Below are 14,530 nucleotides of genomic sequence, written 5' to 3' on the forward strand. Positions count from 1 at the left end.
TGTGCACAGAATGGAGGGTTGGTGGGGGATCGGTTTACTTTGTTTCCCGCAGAAAGGACACCTTTATACCAAGTACGACATTTACAGGTTACAAAAACCCTTGGATCAAAGTAGTTCATATTACAAAGAAGAGCATATATATTCAACACCAAGAAGATATTACAAGGAATTCATTCCCAAAATCTGGTGTAATAGTATACCTAACTTGAATAGCTATATACAGGGATACAATTGATTTTAAGGACAAGGGGATTGATGTCTCTACTCTCTACGAGTCTACGATATTGAAACAAAAATGAGTTAATCAGAAGGTGGATACTAATATGTGAAAATGTTAATAATATTCAATATGACCAGTGGAATGTACCGAGCTTGATCCCAACACCAGCAGCATGGTTAGTTGACACGAGTCTTCTCCTTGCCTGCAGCATGTTCTTACCATGCATTAGGAGCGTAAATAGCCAACAAACATGTATATGGAGGAATAAACAATAAACTTACCAAATATTTTTGATTTGAGCGGGAACCTAACTGATGAACCTTTTACTTTGAGATCTCGGAGTTGCTTATTTCTACTAGGCTTTTCAGAATCCATCAAGCCTTCTCTACTTCCCCCTGCTGTAAAATGATTTCTTTTGTTTACTTTTTCGTGGTAAACAGATGGAGGTGCTAACCTCAGCTGGGGCATGGTATCATAAGTAACCAATCTCTGGTTCTTCTGAAGCCTATTCAGGATTTCAAACTGTAGTATAGCAAGACAGGATAAGATAATTTTGGAGTGCCGGTGAACGAATCAAAATAAGCAAGATCAATGCTAAACAGATAATCTATTTACTATACCAAACACACTGTTATAGACAATGCTTAGGGAATAGAGGTAACATAAACCTAGATGAGAATGATTTAAGTGTAAATGTAAATGAGTAATAAATTCTTTGAGGTTATAAAGTAATTATGTTGTAGAGATTCTAGAGAAGATGAGTTGAGAAGGATCATAACAGCTATTAAAGGTGTAGCTGGGATTGGAAATCTTGGGAGGGGCTATCTTCTAGATAAGAAGAGGATGTAATTCTTGAAATGCAATGGATTAAGAGGTAACAGAAACATGGATGAGAATGATTTATGTGAGGATGAGTACTGTAGCAGTAAATTCTGTTTGATCACCTAACTATAGCCTGATAGGAATTAAACTAAGTACACCCCCCCCCCCAACACACCCACACCCTTTCCCTTAAAAAAAGGGTATGAATTTGTTTGTTCAAGATATATAGTCTCAAATAGGTAAATATATAATGAATTTTTTGAAGGCATTATATTTCATGCCAGAAAAAAACACAAGTTAAATGATTGTGGAACTCTAAAGTGAGGTTTATTAATGATCCTTGCATGGGCACAGGACCAATTACATGACAGGTGTAATTGTTACGGGAACTTTGATTTATTGTGGTTCTTATTGTGCAATTGCAAGGTCAGATTCATGACAACTGCCAACTGGTCACAAAAAATAGCTCCAAATAAATTTTGATAGCTTATCATATAGAAATAGAACAGAATAAACTTAAAGAGGTAGAAAATACACAAATACGTACTCTTGAAGTTTGAGGGCCAGTGGAGTTTTCAAATACATCCAGTTCATGAGGGTGAAGAATACTTGTGCTCTGCGCTCGTCGGGAAGTAGACGGTGAAGCACTCACTAAACCTAGTTCTGCCATCTTACCTTTTGCTTTCCGAATCTTTTTTTTATGCACACATATTGGACATCCACCAGAGGAACTTTGACTACTTGTAGCATTCTCCTGAACATCACATTGTATATGGGTTGCATGACCACAATTGAACACCCGGATTCCAAAATTTGAAGAGCTCTTGAAGGAGCAATTACATATACAGCACTGAAGACTTCGAGGGGCATAACCCTTTGAAGCACCTTTCTTGAGTAAACTCATGGTATAGAATGTATCATCCTCTATCAAGCATTTGGCGGTATCCTGAAAGCATTATAAATATTGGTGAAAAGTGAATTCAAAGAGAAGTCAGTATTGGAATCATAATGAAAAAGTCACATGTTTAAACCACCCACCCCCCCCCCCCAAAAAAAAAAAAAAAAAAAAAAAAAGGTAATGCATAATGGCCCCAGAAGTTCACACTTTTGAAGCTAGTTTAAACAAGGACAGCAGGCACAGCCGCACAGGTGATGCTGTGATAGAATTACATTTAGTGTCCTTATACATTTTTTTTTTTAAAAAAAAAAAGAAAAGAAAAAAATGGATGTTTAAAGCCGACAGAGATGTAAGTGAGCTAGCTATCTCCACTCGAGGTGCTAGATCCCCATAGGTCAGTAGTAAAAATGAATCCTTATCTACTAGGCCACCTAAAAAACGATGAGGGTTTATTAACATACAATTCAACACCTGAAACTCAAAGAATCAATCGTTAATAGTCACAAAAGTCACAAAATTTATGCCTTACAGTTAAAAATTCTATATACTCTTACTAGTTTCAATAATTTTAAAGTAAATGTCTTTAATACAGCCACATAAATAAGAATTTAACAACCGAGAATTATACTTCAAATGGAAAAATGTACTTACCAGAATCCTCCTCTCAAAGCTGTATGTTCCCAGCATTCCTAATATGGTCAGCTTAAAATCACCAAATTCCTGGCTTCCATTATCTGACAGGAGTTTTGCCATGATAGATGGAAGGCGAACATATCCTATCATCCCCTCAACAATTTCCTTAACAAATTCAGAAAATATTCTCTTCAGAACAGGAGCACATTTCTGAGTCCTGTAAATCGTCCATGAGACGGAATTGGCCTCCAAGTCATCTTTAAAGTTTGAAGACTGAGTTACAATGCCATTTTCAGAGTTACCTTGAGAAATAAGTAAGGGTCTACAAAACCTGAGAGCAAATATAAATAGTTACCACCTAGCAGATAGCATGTGAAGCTTCTTCAGAAATATAAGGATCATATTTTCAATTTTTTTTTTTTTAAGATCTTAAAGTATTTTTCTATATTATCATCTCCCCTAAAAAAAAGAAACGCATTTGTACCATCAATTGCTTATCACAATTACTAATCGCAATAATTATCTCATTTTTCTTCTCAACAAACCCATCTACCACTCAACGCACCCCCCCCCCAAAAAAAAACAAAAAAAAAAAAAAAAAAAAAATCCAAAATAATAGATACTTCTAAGTGCACCATCTCTTTCCTCAGCCTCCCAGTCCACCAAGCTCCACCATACAACATAATCTGTAAATTTCTCTCTTCATCCTCTTTCTCCAAATCTATTAATTCATGCAAACAAAATTCAGATCCAATTCTTACTCAACTGAGGCATAACATGCTATTGCTTTTGACTGTTGATATATGTTAATTGTTTGCAACTTGCTCTCAATATCTTTTCACAGATCTGAATTTTAGATGAATTATACTATCCCTGCAATGGCTAAACTTTCCATACCCATCGCATTTTGACAAGTGTTGTTTGGGATGTCCCAATTCACTTATTTTAAAACCATTTAGTCATTTACATACATCACCTAATGTATTTTTTTTTTGCTCCATCTGGCAAGGGAATAATTAAAATCCAGAGGGAAAATTCTTATCTTTTCTTATACGTAGTAATGTTTACTGAGATACTGAAGCAAATTGGAAATAGACCTAGATGCAGGAATATAAGTTGCACTATACACTTATTTAGTGCCATGTAATTATTTTCGTCGTGTGATAATAAAAAATTATCTAATCTTACTTGCTGTACTGTTCAGTCATGTCAACAGAAAGAAGGACAAAATGACTTCCACAACAATCAACTTTCAAGGGAAAAAAAGCATCCAAGGAACCAAACAATTATGAGCTGTTAATAGACAAAAGGATACAGAACTTACGAGTCTAGCACATGGAACCAAAGCGATTCAGACTCTTCCGGATTCAAACGAGGTGAGTTGCGTTGGCAAAGGCCAATACATGAATGTAGTACTTTTTTAATGTCTTGTACCTGCGAGGAAATAGATATCACATTATTATCTGATGCAATAAACAACATTAAGAACATTTCTATATAGAAATACAAAATCTAACCACCTCTTTCAACCCAAAAGCAGCAGCAAAGCAATCCTTATGTATATATTTGCCTACATCCATGTCTGAAATTGTATTTCCCACTGCCGTACCAAGCATGATGTATTTATCATTGAGTCCAGAGAGGGTAAGCAGAAGAGCACTTCCAACATCACCCACCCTTTCTAATAAAAACGAAGCAGCATCAACGATTTCATATTTTTGGCACAACAACAAACAGCGATCAACTCTATAATTTTCAAAAGTGTCTAGAAACTTGAGAACTGAATCAGGTTCAAACTGACATAACAGCTGTAGAAAAAAACACAATCTAGTTAAAGCGTTATGACAATAGCAGGACCAAAAATATGGGGGCCAGAACACTTTGTGCTGAAGGTAGCTTCAATACAAAGAACAGTCTGTAGATGCAAAGAAAAAAATGTGGCAATAGTTGGGTAGCATATGATACTTAGTAATGTTAGCCAAATTTGAATTAGATATTATGTTACTGAAGAATTCTAGTAATTGCAAAAAAGAAAAATGTAGCAGATAATTCACGTCAAGGCACCTTATGAGAGTAAGTACAACAGCTTGAAGAGCAAAAAATAGAAAGTGTAACATTAAGGCCCACAGGCCACAGCAAGCAAGCAACTGTTTTTTTAATCCACAAATTCCATTCTCACCCGCAACCCCCCCAACCAAAAATATATATATATATATATAAATAAATAAAATAAAGGGGAAGAATGTGTGAACAGACAAACCTCGAGGTATAGTTCAACGATGTCATCATTCACTTCAACGGGGTTATTTTGTATTATTTTCGGAAATTCAGAAATTCTTTCTAGGTAAGCTGCCAGAGTAATATTCCCATCATTTTGTCTGCCCCAGGGACCATCAAAGATACCATCCCCCTCTATACAAGAAAAGTTGAGGGCGCCTGAATGATAAACCTCAAAAAGAGTCTTAAGATAAAGGAAAAGGCTTCTTGGGGTTGATTGAAGATTAGACAGAATATGTCCCCTTTCTTTGTTTAAGTGATAAATCACCAAGCAAAATGTGAATTCTCTGAAAATGCCAGAACAAAAAACAATAAGTAAACAAACAAAACTTCTTATCTCAGCTAAAGAGCAAATAAATGGCTGTTTTGACCATGCAAATAAAAGCACAATTTCACTTCCACAACATAAAAAATTTCACATGCTCCGCAAAACAAAGGGAGATAAACTTTAGAAATCCATTATAAGATCTACCTGCTCAAAGTGACTAGCTCTGAAATCCGAGGAATGACTGCTGATTGGAAAGCAGCAGACTCAGTTTCACTGAGCTGCAGTAATATACCATCAATAAATGAAAATGCGTGCACTGGTTCATCCACATCTTTCATATAGCAATCCAAAGCAGCAAGATAATTATGTCTGATGGTGTGGATTAAGCCACAAACCTGAAATAGGGAAGATAGTCAGCACTATAAAGCTAAATAGTGTAATTTCAATTGTCAAGCATGTAGAACACAAAGCGTATACACACCTGGTGAAATTGAGCTTTTTCACACAGATGCAGGACATAGGATGCATTCCACTCTGTTTGAGGAACTGCGCCCAACAGAGCAAGTACTTTTTTCTCCCTTGTTTTTTTAGATTCATGTTTCTGTTCACGGTCATCAAGTGCAAGATGATTCTCTGAAGTGAGGTACTCCAATATTTGGCTCAACACACTCTTTGATACATTAGCTCTTTTACATGCAACATAACTAGCCACAAACTCAATGAGGTAACCTATATCTTTCTTTGAAGGCCATACAACCATACTAGCATCATCATCGCCCGTAGATCTGACTGACTGAGAAATATTTACATCAAGAACAATAACTAGAGCATCAACAATTTTCTGAACCAGCATATCCTGATCACCAGCAATTAATTCATTATCAATCGGATTGTCATCAGTGGCATCTGGAGAATTAGGCAGAGAATTATCAAGCTTGGATTGCTCATCCTCCAGATACGACATTCTTAAAACATCTAATGTAGCCTCTGTATCCAACTCTAGTAGATAATGCAAGTTCAGGAAAGCTCCAGTTGAAGTTAAGCTTGCGCCTGTCTGTGACTTTGAGCCACCAGAATCCTGCAGCAGAAATTGTAAAAGCTCCATCCTACGAGAAGGGAGCCGCTCAGAAGGGAGTTTTCCATGTCCTGCATAATAGACACAGATATATTTCATGATTCACGGTTGAAGTCATGTGATCACAAGAAAATTAAATAACCACACAGCAGAGGCAAAAACTCAAAATAAAAAGAGCCAAATGGGGAGAAGAAACATTAAAGCATCACAAGATTGTTGGAAATTCCCCAGAAATTTCTTGAGGATGTCAACTGTTAAACAAATAAATAAACAAGAGAAGATTATTATAAAATATCCATGTTTGTTACCCTATATCTGTCATAAATTTTATCTCTGAATATCAGGAAATCGATATCATTCATTCAGCAGAGCCTGGATACAATAGCTGAAGTGACAGCCATACACGGAGGTGAAACCTTACGTAACAGCAATGAGAAATGAGAAAAAACAAGTGAAGTCTAACAGAAACATAAACCATTCTTTTCTTTAGCAGCAATGATTATCAACTGTGTGAGAAATCATAAACCATGAAGCTATTAAAGTATTGTGTCAATACTGAAAACATATTCACACAGTATCACAAAGTAGCCCATTGAATAGACAGAAAAGAAGAGTGCCAGTGGTCATTATTTGGATGATGTATTCCTTGAAACAATACTCCATCCTGATATGATCATCCCAGTGAAACACGAGTTTATCAAGTAAAGTCCAATGAGAAGTGCAGAAGGAAATCTATACTTATCTATTAAAAAGCGTTCCTAAAACAGAATATGTGCCATGTGGCACCCTTCAAGCCTTCACATGTATTAGATGTATGCCACATCACCTTTCACATGTATTGTATGCCACATCATCCATTATACTATAAACATGTTTTAATGGCAACAAAAATGTTTATTACAAGGTTTGAACACAAGACCAATAAGAAATAAATGAATGTTTTTACCATCTTTGCTATCTTGTAATTATGTTTCATATTCAATTATAACATACTAAATACTTTGTATTAAACATCAATTTGAGAGCACTTATTTAGTTTCATAGTTATTAGTGTTCACTTTTATTTTAATTATATAGTTTATATTATATAGCTCAAATACTTAGTAATATTTATTGATTTCAAAGTAAAACCTCGTGCATTGCCCAGGCCACACACTAGTTGTAATTAAAATGTGTTTTTAGTTTTTTAAGAAACCCCGTGCTTGAAGATTGAAATTATTATGAAGCAACAAAATCGATAATCACAATGACCATGATAATCACGTGAGTAAACCGCAATGCCAGTACATTTTTATGACAACCCTGCAGATAATCAACCAATATATACCTGGTGGAAAAGCAAGGCCCAAAAAGCAATACTTCAGATAAACTAGCATTCGGTACCTGCATTTTATAATTTTATTAGTGATAGATAATACTCAAAACGTATAACAAAATTAAGGGAATGCATCTCCAAGCTACACACCCAACAGCAGCAGTAGCAGCATCTCTTTTATGATTTCTTAACACATTCAATAATTCTTCCAAAGGAGTCTTGAAATCATCTAGCCCTTTGTTGAAAAGGTATATCAAGGCACCATACAAACCATTCTCTCTACATAGCCTCACAACCTAAATTTTTTGCAATTCAAATCAGTACAAGATCTGGTTTGTGACAACATAAGCTACCAAATGAAGTTAACTGGTTCAACTATCTGCAATATAAAAGATGGATATGACCTGATTAAAATCCAAGGATGAAATATCCATGTGAAGAACACATTGCTCCACTCGCTGCAGCCATCCTTTGCTGTTGTAGTGCTCTACTAGTGCTTGCATAATCTAATGAAGGGAACAAAGATCAGTCAAGATTATTAGTTATTTTTCTCAAGGAAAGACAATTTTAAAAAACTAAGTATGAAAAGGTAATTAGATTTGGATTAGGAATACCTCAGGAGGCAGTGATCCAAGCATATCCTTTAATATGTAGGGTTCCAGAAGCTCCAAAAATGTATCTTCATAAAGAAAATGAAAAAGAAAACAGCAAATGTCAAAATAATACTATCCAGGCCAGTTTAAACATTGAACTTGTATCACATTTTGTTTTCTCTTTTACAGAGGTGAAAAAAGAAGAAGTAAACGAATATAATATTGCGATTCAACAAAGCAGCAAACTACATCAGGAACAAGAAACAAAGCTTCGAGTCTCCAAAACCAACTCTAGGATAGTCTACAACTTACGACTACCTGTATGCACAATATCAAAAACTAGCAAACAAAGAAAAAATGTCTATTGCAAGAAAGCCTGAAATTTCCAGCTGAAAAAATCTTCCGTCCACAAAAAACTGTTGTGTTGCATCTCCTACATTGAGCTTGACCACTTTTTTTCCGGAATTCTTAAGTAAAATTATTATGAAAAACTTATTATAAAAGTAGAATTTGATTAATAATCGTATTGTTTTAATATATATATTTCATGTGTATCATTTTTCTTCTCACAAGTAGTCAAAGTTCGACAATAAAAGCAAACATGAACGTTTATTTGTGCATGAAGTACATTTCATGTAGCAGCATCACATTACAATGAACAGCCATCAACAAGAAGCTATGGAACACACTGCAGAATATATGCAAAAAAAAACCATGGTATCAACATACCTCTATGCTGAACTGCTACAAATTTTGAGTATATTTCATCAAAAAGAATGTCAGTCCTTCTAATATGAACACAGAATTCAACTGCTACTCCACCAACACGGGTAAATTGCTCTTTTATTTCAGAAGATGCAGCATTGCTATTTGTGAGAGAATTATCCGCCTCTTCTTCTTTGTCAATCTGGTTGAAGCAGGCAACTGAAATATAGGAGAAAACCTCATCTACATATGAAAAGAGCAACTCCACCAGATAGGGCATAATAGCTTCCTGTATAGCGTTCAAGTCTCTGGGAAGGTCAATAACACCATGAGCCTGGCCATCATATAATGTCATAGCCATGTTAAAGGCACCCATCCAGTCTCCTGCATTGCGCAACACCTCAATACGTTCTCGCCATAAAAGAAGGCGAGAAACAACAACATGCCTGGGTGCAAGTATATAGATAGATGCTCCTCTGACTGCTAGACAATTGTGATAAGCTTTCTCCGGGTTGCCAAACACATTGGTAAAATACGTGTGAAATGAAATAAGATCATCTCCTCCAGTTTCATTGCTAGCATAACTAGTTTGGTGGATCAAGGTCCCATCTCTTGTATACAAGCAAAGTTGACCAGTCAATGTAAGAATCACCAACATCTGTGCCAGAAAAAAAGTCATGTTTCCAGCAACTTCCACGGCCAGTACTCCACTTATATATATGCCTCCAACAACAAAGAATGAACTAAAAAAATATGCCTAAAATGTTCTTATTTATTTTTTTAAAAAAATAATAATAATAATAATAATAAGCCTTCTGAATGAGGAGAGACATGTACCTGATCATCAAGCCATGCCAAACCTACAGCTGCGCTCTCAAGAGTCCACTTTCCACACACTCTAAGTGTCCACTTTCCACTTTCTTTAAGTTCTGGCTTTTCAGAATCTTTCAGTTCTGACTTTATTAGCTTGGCAACTTGAACCTTCCGGTCCCATGCTATAGCAAGCAGTGAGATCCTCTCCAATGCTTCAGCATTCACATTTTCTGCAATAATGTAACATATTAACCACCTGTCATACAATAGGTAAAAAGACATCTTTGCATACCTGTGGAGGAACCCCGTGACTTTGTTGTACATTTCCAAGCAGTGTATGGCATAGAACCCTCCCGAACGCCTTCTGGCCTAGAAAGTTGTGCATAGACTTCCAAGCTAGGTTTAAGTCTCACCTGCATCCCATACTCATCGCTTCAACGTAATGGAAAAGGAATTAAAAGGAATGCCAGCATGCATGTATGAATAAATAGTACATGGAATTTGTCCAGTTATCTGAGGACTTCATACCACCAGAGCAGTCTGATGGGTGACAAAGATGACCACACCTTCTTCAGACAAGGAGGAACCTTCATTGAAGAATTTCCAAGGGGATGCTCCCCCTACACCACCCATGACACCACCTATGCTGCTTCCTGAGCCTGTGGTGTTGCCTGAGAAAGTAAATTCATCAGGTAGGAGTGGTGAGGCACACAACACTGTGCCCGTCCTTTGACCATCAAGAAGACACTGTTACAGCAACAGCATAAATGTCAATTGTCCATCAAGTCAAGAAGACACAATAATGTGCCTCAGTTTTCAAGAACTAATTTCACAGTCAAATTTTGCTAGGCAGTTTCTGAACAAATACGTATGTTTAAGAAAAAAAAAAGTGCTCACCAGTGTTTTGACTGTCACCCCAATTATTGGCACATAGGAGAATTCATGTAGCTGAACATGTCCTTTACAATCACCAGTAACGGCTTTAAATTGGCGAGTTACTTGAAAATCCTGCGCTAGAAATAGTGTATGTACCACAGGCGCAGCATGCTCTCCAGTGACAACCCTAGCTACAGTTCCCCTAGATATATTCCACAATGTAATAAGACCATCACCATAACCTGCTAAAAGAAGATCCCCTTGCTGATTGAAACAAATAGAAGTTACAGGTACTGGGGATCGGTCGGCATGTGCACCAAGCAACAACATCTGAAAAGGTTAATACAATATACGATAGGGTGTTAGCCAAAAGGATTCCTTCGTGAAATAGCTAATTAGGTCATTAAATTTCTCAAATCAATGAAAGAAGTATGATCAGAGCATTAAATGAACCCAAGTATGAAATCAAATATTCATTTACATGCAAATTTATCATATTGCAGGGTAAGCAAACAAAAAAAAATGTTTCACACTCACAATAAATAAAACAAGGTACATAGATCATTACAAATTCATAGATCATCAGAGCATATTACAGGTAACAGAAACAAAAAGTAAGCAGGCATCCCTCAAGGTAAAACTTTGAGACATGTAATAAATTAAGACACTGAGGTGAAAGATAAAGCAGGAACCTTTGGATCCATGTTATCAGGAAGATGTGCAGAATATTTACTTGGCACAACGACGACGACACCCTTAGACATCCCCAAAGCAATGTAATTGAGATGCACTGCAATGACCTGTGAGGTACCATAATCACGGATAAATGCTTGAGATTTAATAGCTCGACTAATTGGATTATCAGCATTTACATCAAAATATCCCAGAACAGTCGAACCTCTGCGCACACCTTCCAACCTCATAGGCTGCGCAGCTGCCCCCTCCTCCCAATCCTGACCCGTAGAAGCTTGTTTTATCTCAAGTTCTTCCGCTAATTCTAGTTGCTTCTTAACAGGAAATAACTTCTCCTCTGTCTTTGTACTATCAATCTCGCTCTCTAGTTGAGCAATCCTATCCTCAGCAAGCCCAAGCTCCTTAACCTCATCACTTCCAGAGCCCTCATCTCCTCCAGAACCAAATTCATCACTATTTAAAACCAGCAAACTCTTCTCACTTTCCTGTACTTGCTGCGGCCCAAACCCATAATCCTGCTCTTCTTTCTTCTCATTCTCAACTTCTAAAGACAAACCACCTCCCTCATCAACAGAATTCTCATGCAAACTAACCACATTCTTCTCCTCAATCCTTTCTTCCCCTTCATCATCTAACGAATGCCAAATTCTCTTCTCCCCAAAATCCACACTATCTTTCCTCTCCACATCCCAACACTCCGGAATATCATCATTCTTCTCAGAACAAGACACTAACTCCCCATCCTTCTCTAATTCACTACCTAACTTTTCATCATCCTCTCTCTTTTCAATCACCTGTTCGACACTCGAATCCTCGAATTCCGAATCTTCTTGCTTCTCCAGTGAAGCAATCATCTCCCCCTTTCCAACATCCATCACACTGCCAGACTCATCACCATCCTCCCTCTCCTCAATCACTTCTCCAACAACCTCACTTACATTGCCATCACCATCACAACCCTCGGATTTCACATCATCCCTAACAAACCCTAACAATTCATCACCATCCGACACCTTCCCCTCCAAACTCACACTCAAAGCTCTCCTCGACTTAATCACCGCAGCACGAGGCATCCGAACATTCCTCGATGCCGCAGCAGCAGCCGCAAACGCCGCCCCAGGCTTCCTACTAACTCCGCCGCCGAAAATCGACGAATTCCGCACATTCTGCGGCGGAATCGGCGGTTTCCTACTAGAATTTTCAGCAAATTCATCGGATTTTAACCTTTGTATTAAACTATACCTACTTTGCGTCGAATTCAAGAGTTTATTGTCGGAATTTAGGGTTTTAGTTTGAGAAACAGAAGATGATACCGAAATTGCGTCGTGATCGGAATCCGAAGAAGAATCGTTGAGGATGTCGTCAATTGAACAATGAAGAATGTCAGAATTTCGATTGTCTCCGGCGTCGTCTTCGTCGGAGGAGGCGGCGTTGTGTCGCCGGAGAAATGAGTCGAGGTCGAGTTCCTCTATCTCCGGCGGAGATTGTGAGGTGGCTGAATAATTAGTCATGTAGAAAAAATTAAAGGTTTATTATTGTTATGGTAGTTCATAAGAATCATAACAGAAGATGAAATTGAAGAATTATTGAATGATAGATGAGATCAATTGCAGAACTATTGAGGAGTTTATTATAGTTTAGGAGCAAAGAAAAATAGTAGTATAATTAAAAACAAAAAATAAAGAGAAATGGAGATGCGGGGTATCGATCCCCGTACCTCTCGCATGCTAAGCGAGCGCTCTACCATCTGATCTACATCCCCAATTGATGTAATATGAAGTATTTTACATATTAACTACTCCTATTCTTTACTATACCCCTAGATTCCTCCTACTCCGTACATTTTTTGCTCAAAAATTGAATGCAGTCCAACAACAACAATATTTACAATGAATAAATTATAATGAGAAGGGTCTTATTGGATCGGAACGGGATCTCTTATATATACACCCGATTTGGGGTAGCGGGTTAGGTCCTTTGGAAATGAAGGGTGAGGTAAGGTCATACGGGAATCCCACCTCAAAGTGCTTTTAGTGGGAGTTTGATCGAAATGAAAATTAAACTTCCGAGCTAGTATACTTTAAACATATACAACTATATTGACTTTCCACATTATTTTTCCTATGTATCGATCTATCACACTCTTAGGATAGTTGTTAGGACAATATTAGACATGCACTAGTCCCCCACCCCCAATTCTCATGACGTAAGATCACATCTAACTCCAACAAAATCAAATCATTGCAATTACCGGCCGCTTCAACGTCTTTCATGTACATAGATAATGGAAACTACAAATTACAAAGGAGGAGAAGAATTCAATTCATGATCAAGTGATGGTCGAATTATTATTTCCATACACTAAAAGTCGAGCTTAAGCAAATTACGTTGATCATTACCCAAGAATAAGTCTACATTCGAATGACAATAAATAGATTGGAGGAGGAAGTAGATCAAAAGGCAAGATGATGAAAAAAAGGAAGGAGAGATTTTATGTTTTTCTATCAAACATGTTTTTGAGTATGAGTTAGATCACGTTTGAAAAAAAAGAAAAAAAAAATTGAGTACGAGTTTGATCACGTTTGGAAAAAATAATATTAATAATAATAAAACAGGGCCCAACCGGGTTCGAACCGGTGACCTCTTGATCTGCAGTCAAATGCTCTACCACTGAGCTATGGACCCACTTGTTATTAAATTAATTAAAATTTAACATTTAATATATTGTCTTGCAAGCACTACATCTTGCATTCGATCTATGATCATAATACGCCAATGTTTTTATTTTTTTTGTCTCAAACGGAGTAAAACTAAAACATCTTTCTTCAAAATATTTTTGAATTCGATAGACTAAATGATTTGCTTTTTTTTTTTCCATAATAAATATTGTGTAGGATGACATTCCAACTTCCCTAAATTCCTCATTATTTTTTCATCAATATTTAATTACAATTTTTTGGTCATAAAAAAGTTACGACTTCACGAATAGTAGTTATCATTAATGCATTATTTTTTATATATATAACCATCTATAGGTTTATATAACTTTTTAAAACTATCATATTTACAGAAAATATACAAGTAGAATATAGATGAATCTTAAAAGGGATTGTGATGAAATTTTGTGACAAAGAGTACGAATAATTTTGGAAAAAAAAAAAAAAAAAAACCTCTTGTAATAGGAGCCTTGAGGGGAAATGACTTTTCTAAACTATATTTACTTCACCTGTTCCCTTTTAGGTGTAACGTTTTAACTATCATGTTTGTCATTGCTTAATTTTAACCCCCTTTATCCTAACTATTGACAAGTTAAAAAAATATTGTAAAAATATAAATTGAGTT

At 36.6% G+C, this 14,530-nt stretch overlaps 1 protein-coding gene and 2 non-coding genes across 3 annotated transcripts; all 3 read right to left on the bottom strand.

Moving 5' to 3' along the window:
* Positions 1 to 80: 80 nt before the first annotated feature.
* Positions 81 to 12,825, bottom strand: LOC110731652 (vacuolar protein sorting-associated protein 8 homolog). Its single transcript, XM_021911527.1, has 19 exons — positions 11,188 to 12,825; positions 10,517 to 10,825; positions 10,148 to 10,366; positions 9,912 to 10,032; positions 9,644 to 9,849; positions 8,831 to 9,464; positions 8,123 to 8,187; positions 7,913 to 8,014; positions 7,659 to 7,804; positions 7,521 to 7,576; positions 5,600 to 6,264; positions 5,323 to 5,513; positions 4,834 to 5,137; positions 4,094 to 4,381; positions 3,898 to 4,007; positions 2,592 to 2,904; positions 1,590 to 1,988; positions 502 to 742; positions 81 to 422 (listed from the first exon to the last, which is right to left on the bottom strand). The coding sequence occupies exons 1-19, from the start codon at positions 12,697 to 12,699 to the stop codon at positions 397 to 399; spliced, it is 5,907 nt and encodes a 1,968-aa protein (XP_021767219.1). The 5' UTR covers positions 12,700 to 12,825; the 3' UTR covers positions 81 to 396.
* Positions 12,826 to 12,877: 52 nt separating this feature from the next.
* On the bottom strand, positions 12,878 to 12,950 carry TRNAA-AGC. The gene has a single exon. It is a non-coding gene; the product is annotated as a tRNA-Ala (tRNA).
* An 851-nt stretch (positions 12,951 to 13,801) lies between these two features.
* TRNAC-GCA lies at positions 13,802 to 13,873 on the bottom strand. Its single transcript has one exon. It is a non-coding gene; the product is annotated as a tRNA-Cys (tRNA).
* Positions 13,874 to 14,530: the final 657 nt, after the last annotated feature.

Source organism: Chenopodium quinoa, unplaced genomic scaffold (genome assembly GCF_001683475.1).
Source record: "Chenopodium quinoa cultivar QQ74 unplaced genomic scaffold, ASM168347v1, whole genome shotgun sequence".
NCBI classification, from domain to species: domain Eukaryota; kingdom Viridiplantae; phylum Streptophyta; class Magnoliopsida; order Caryophyllales; family Amaranthaceae; genus Chenopodium; species Chenopodium quinoa.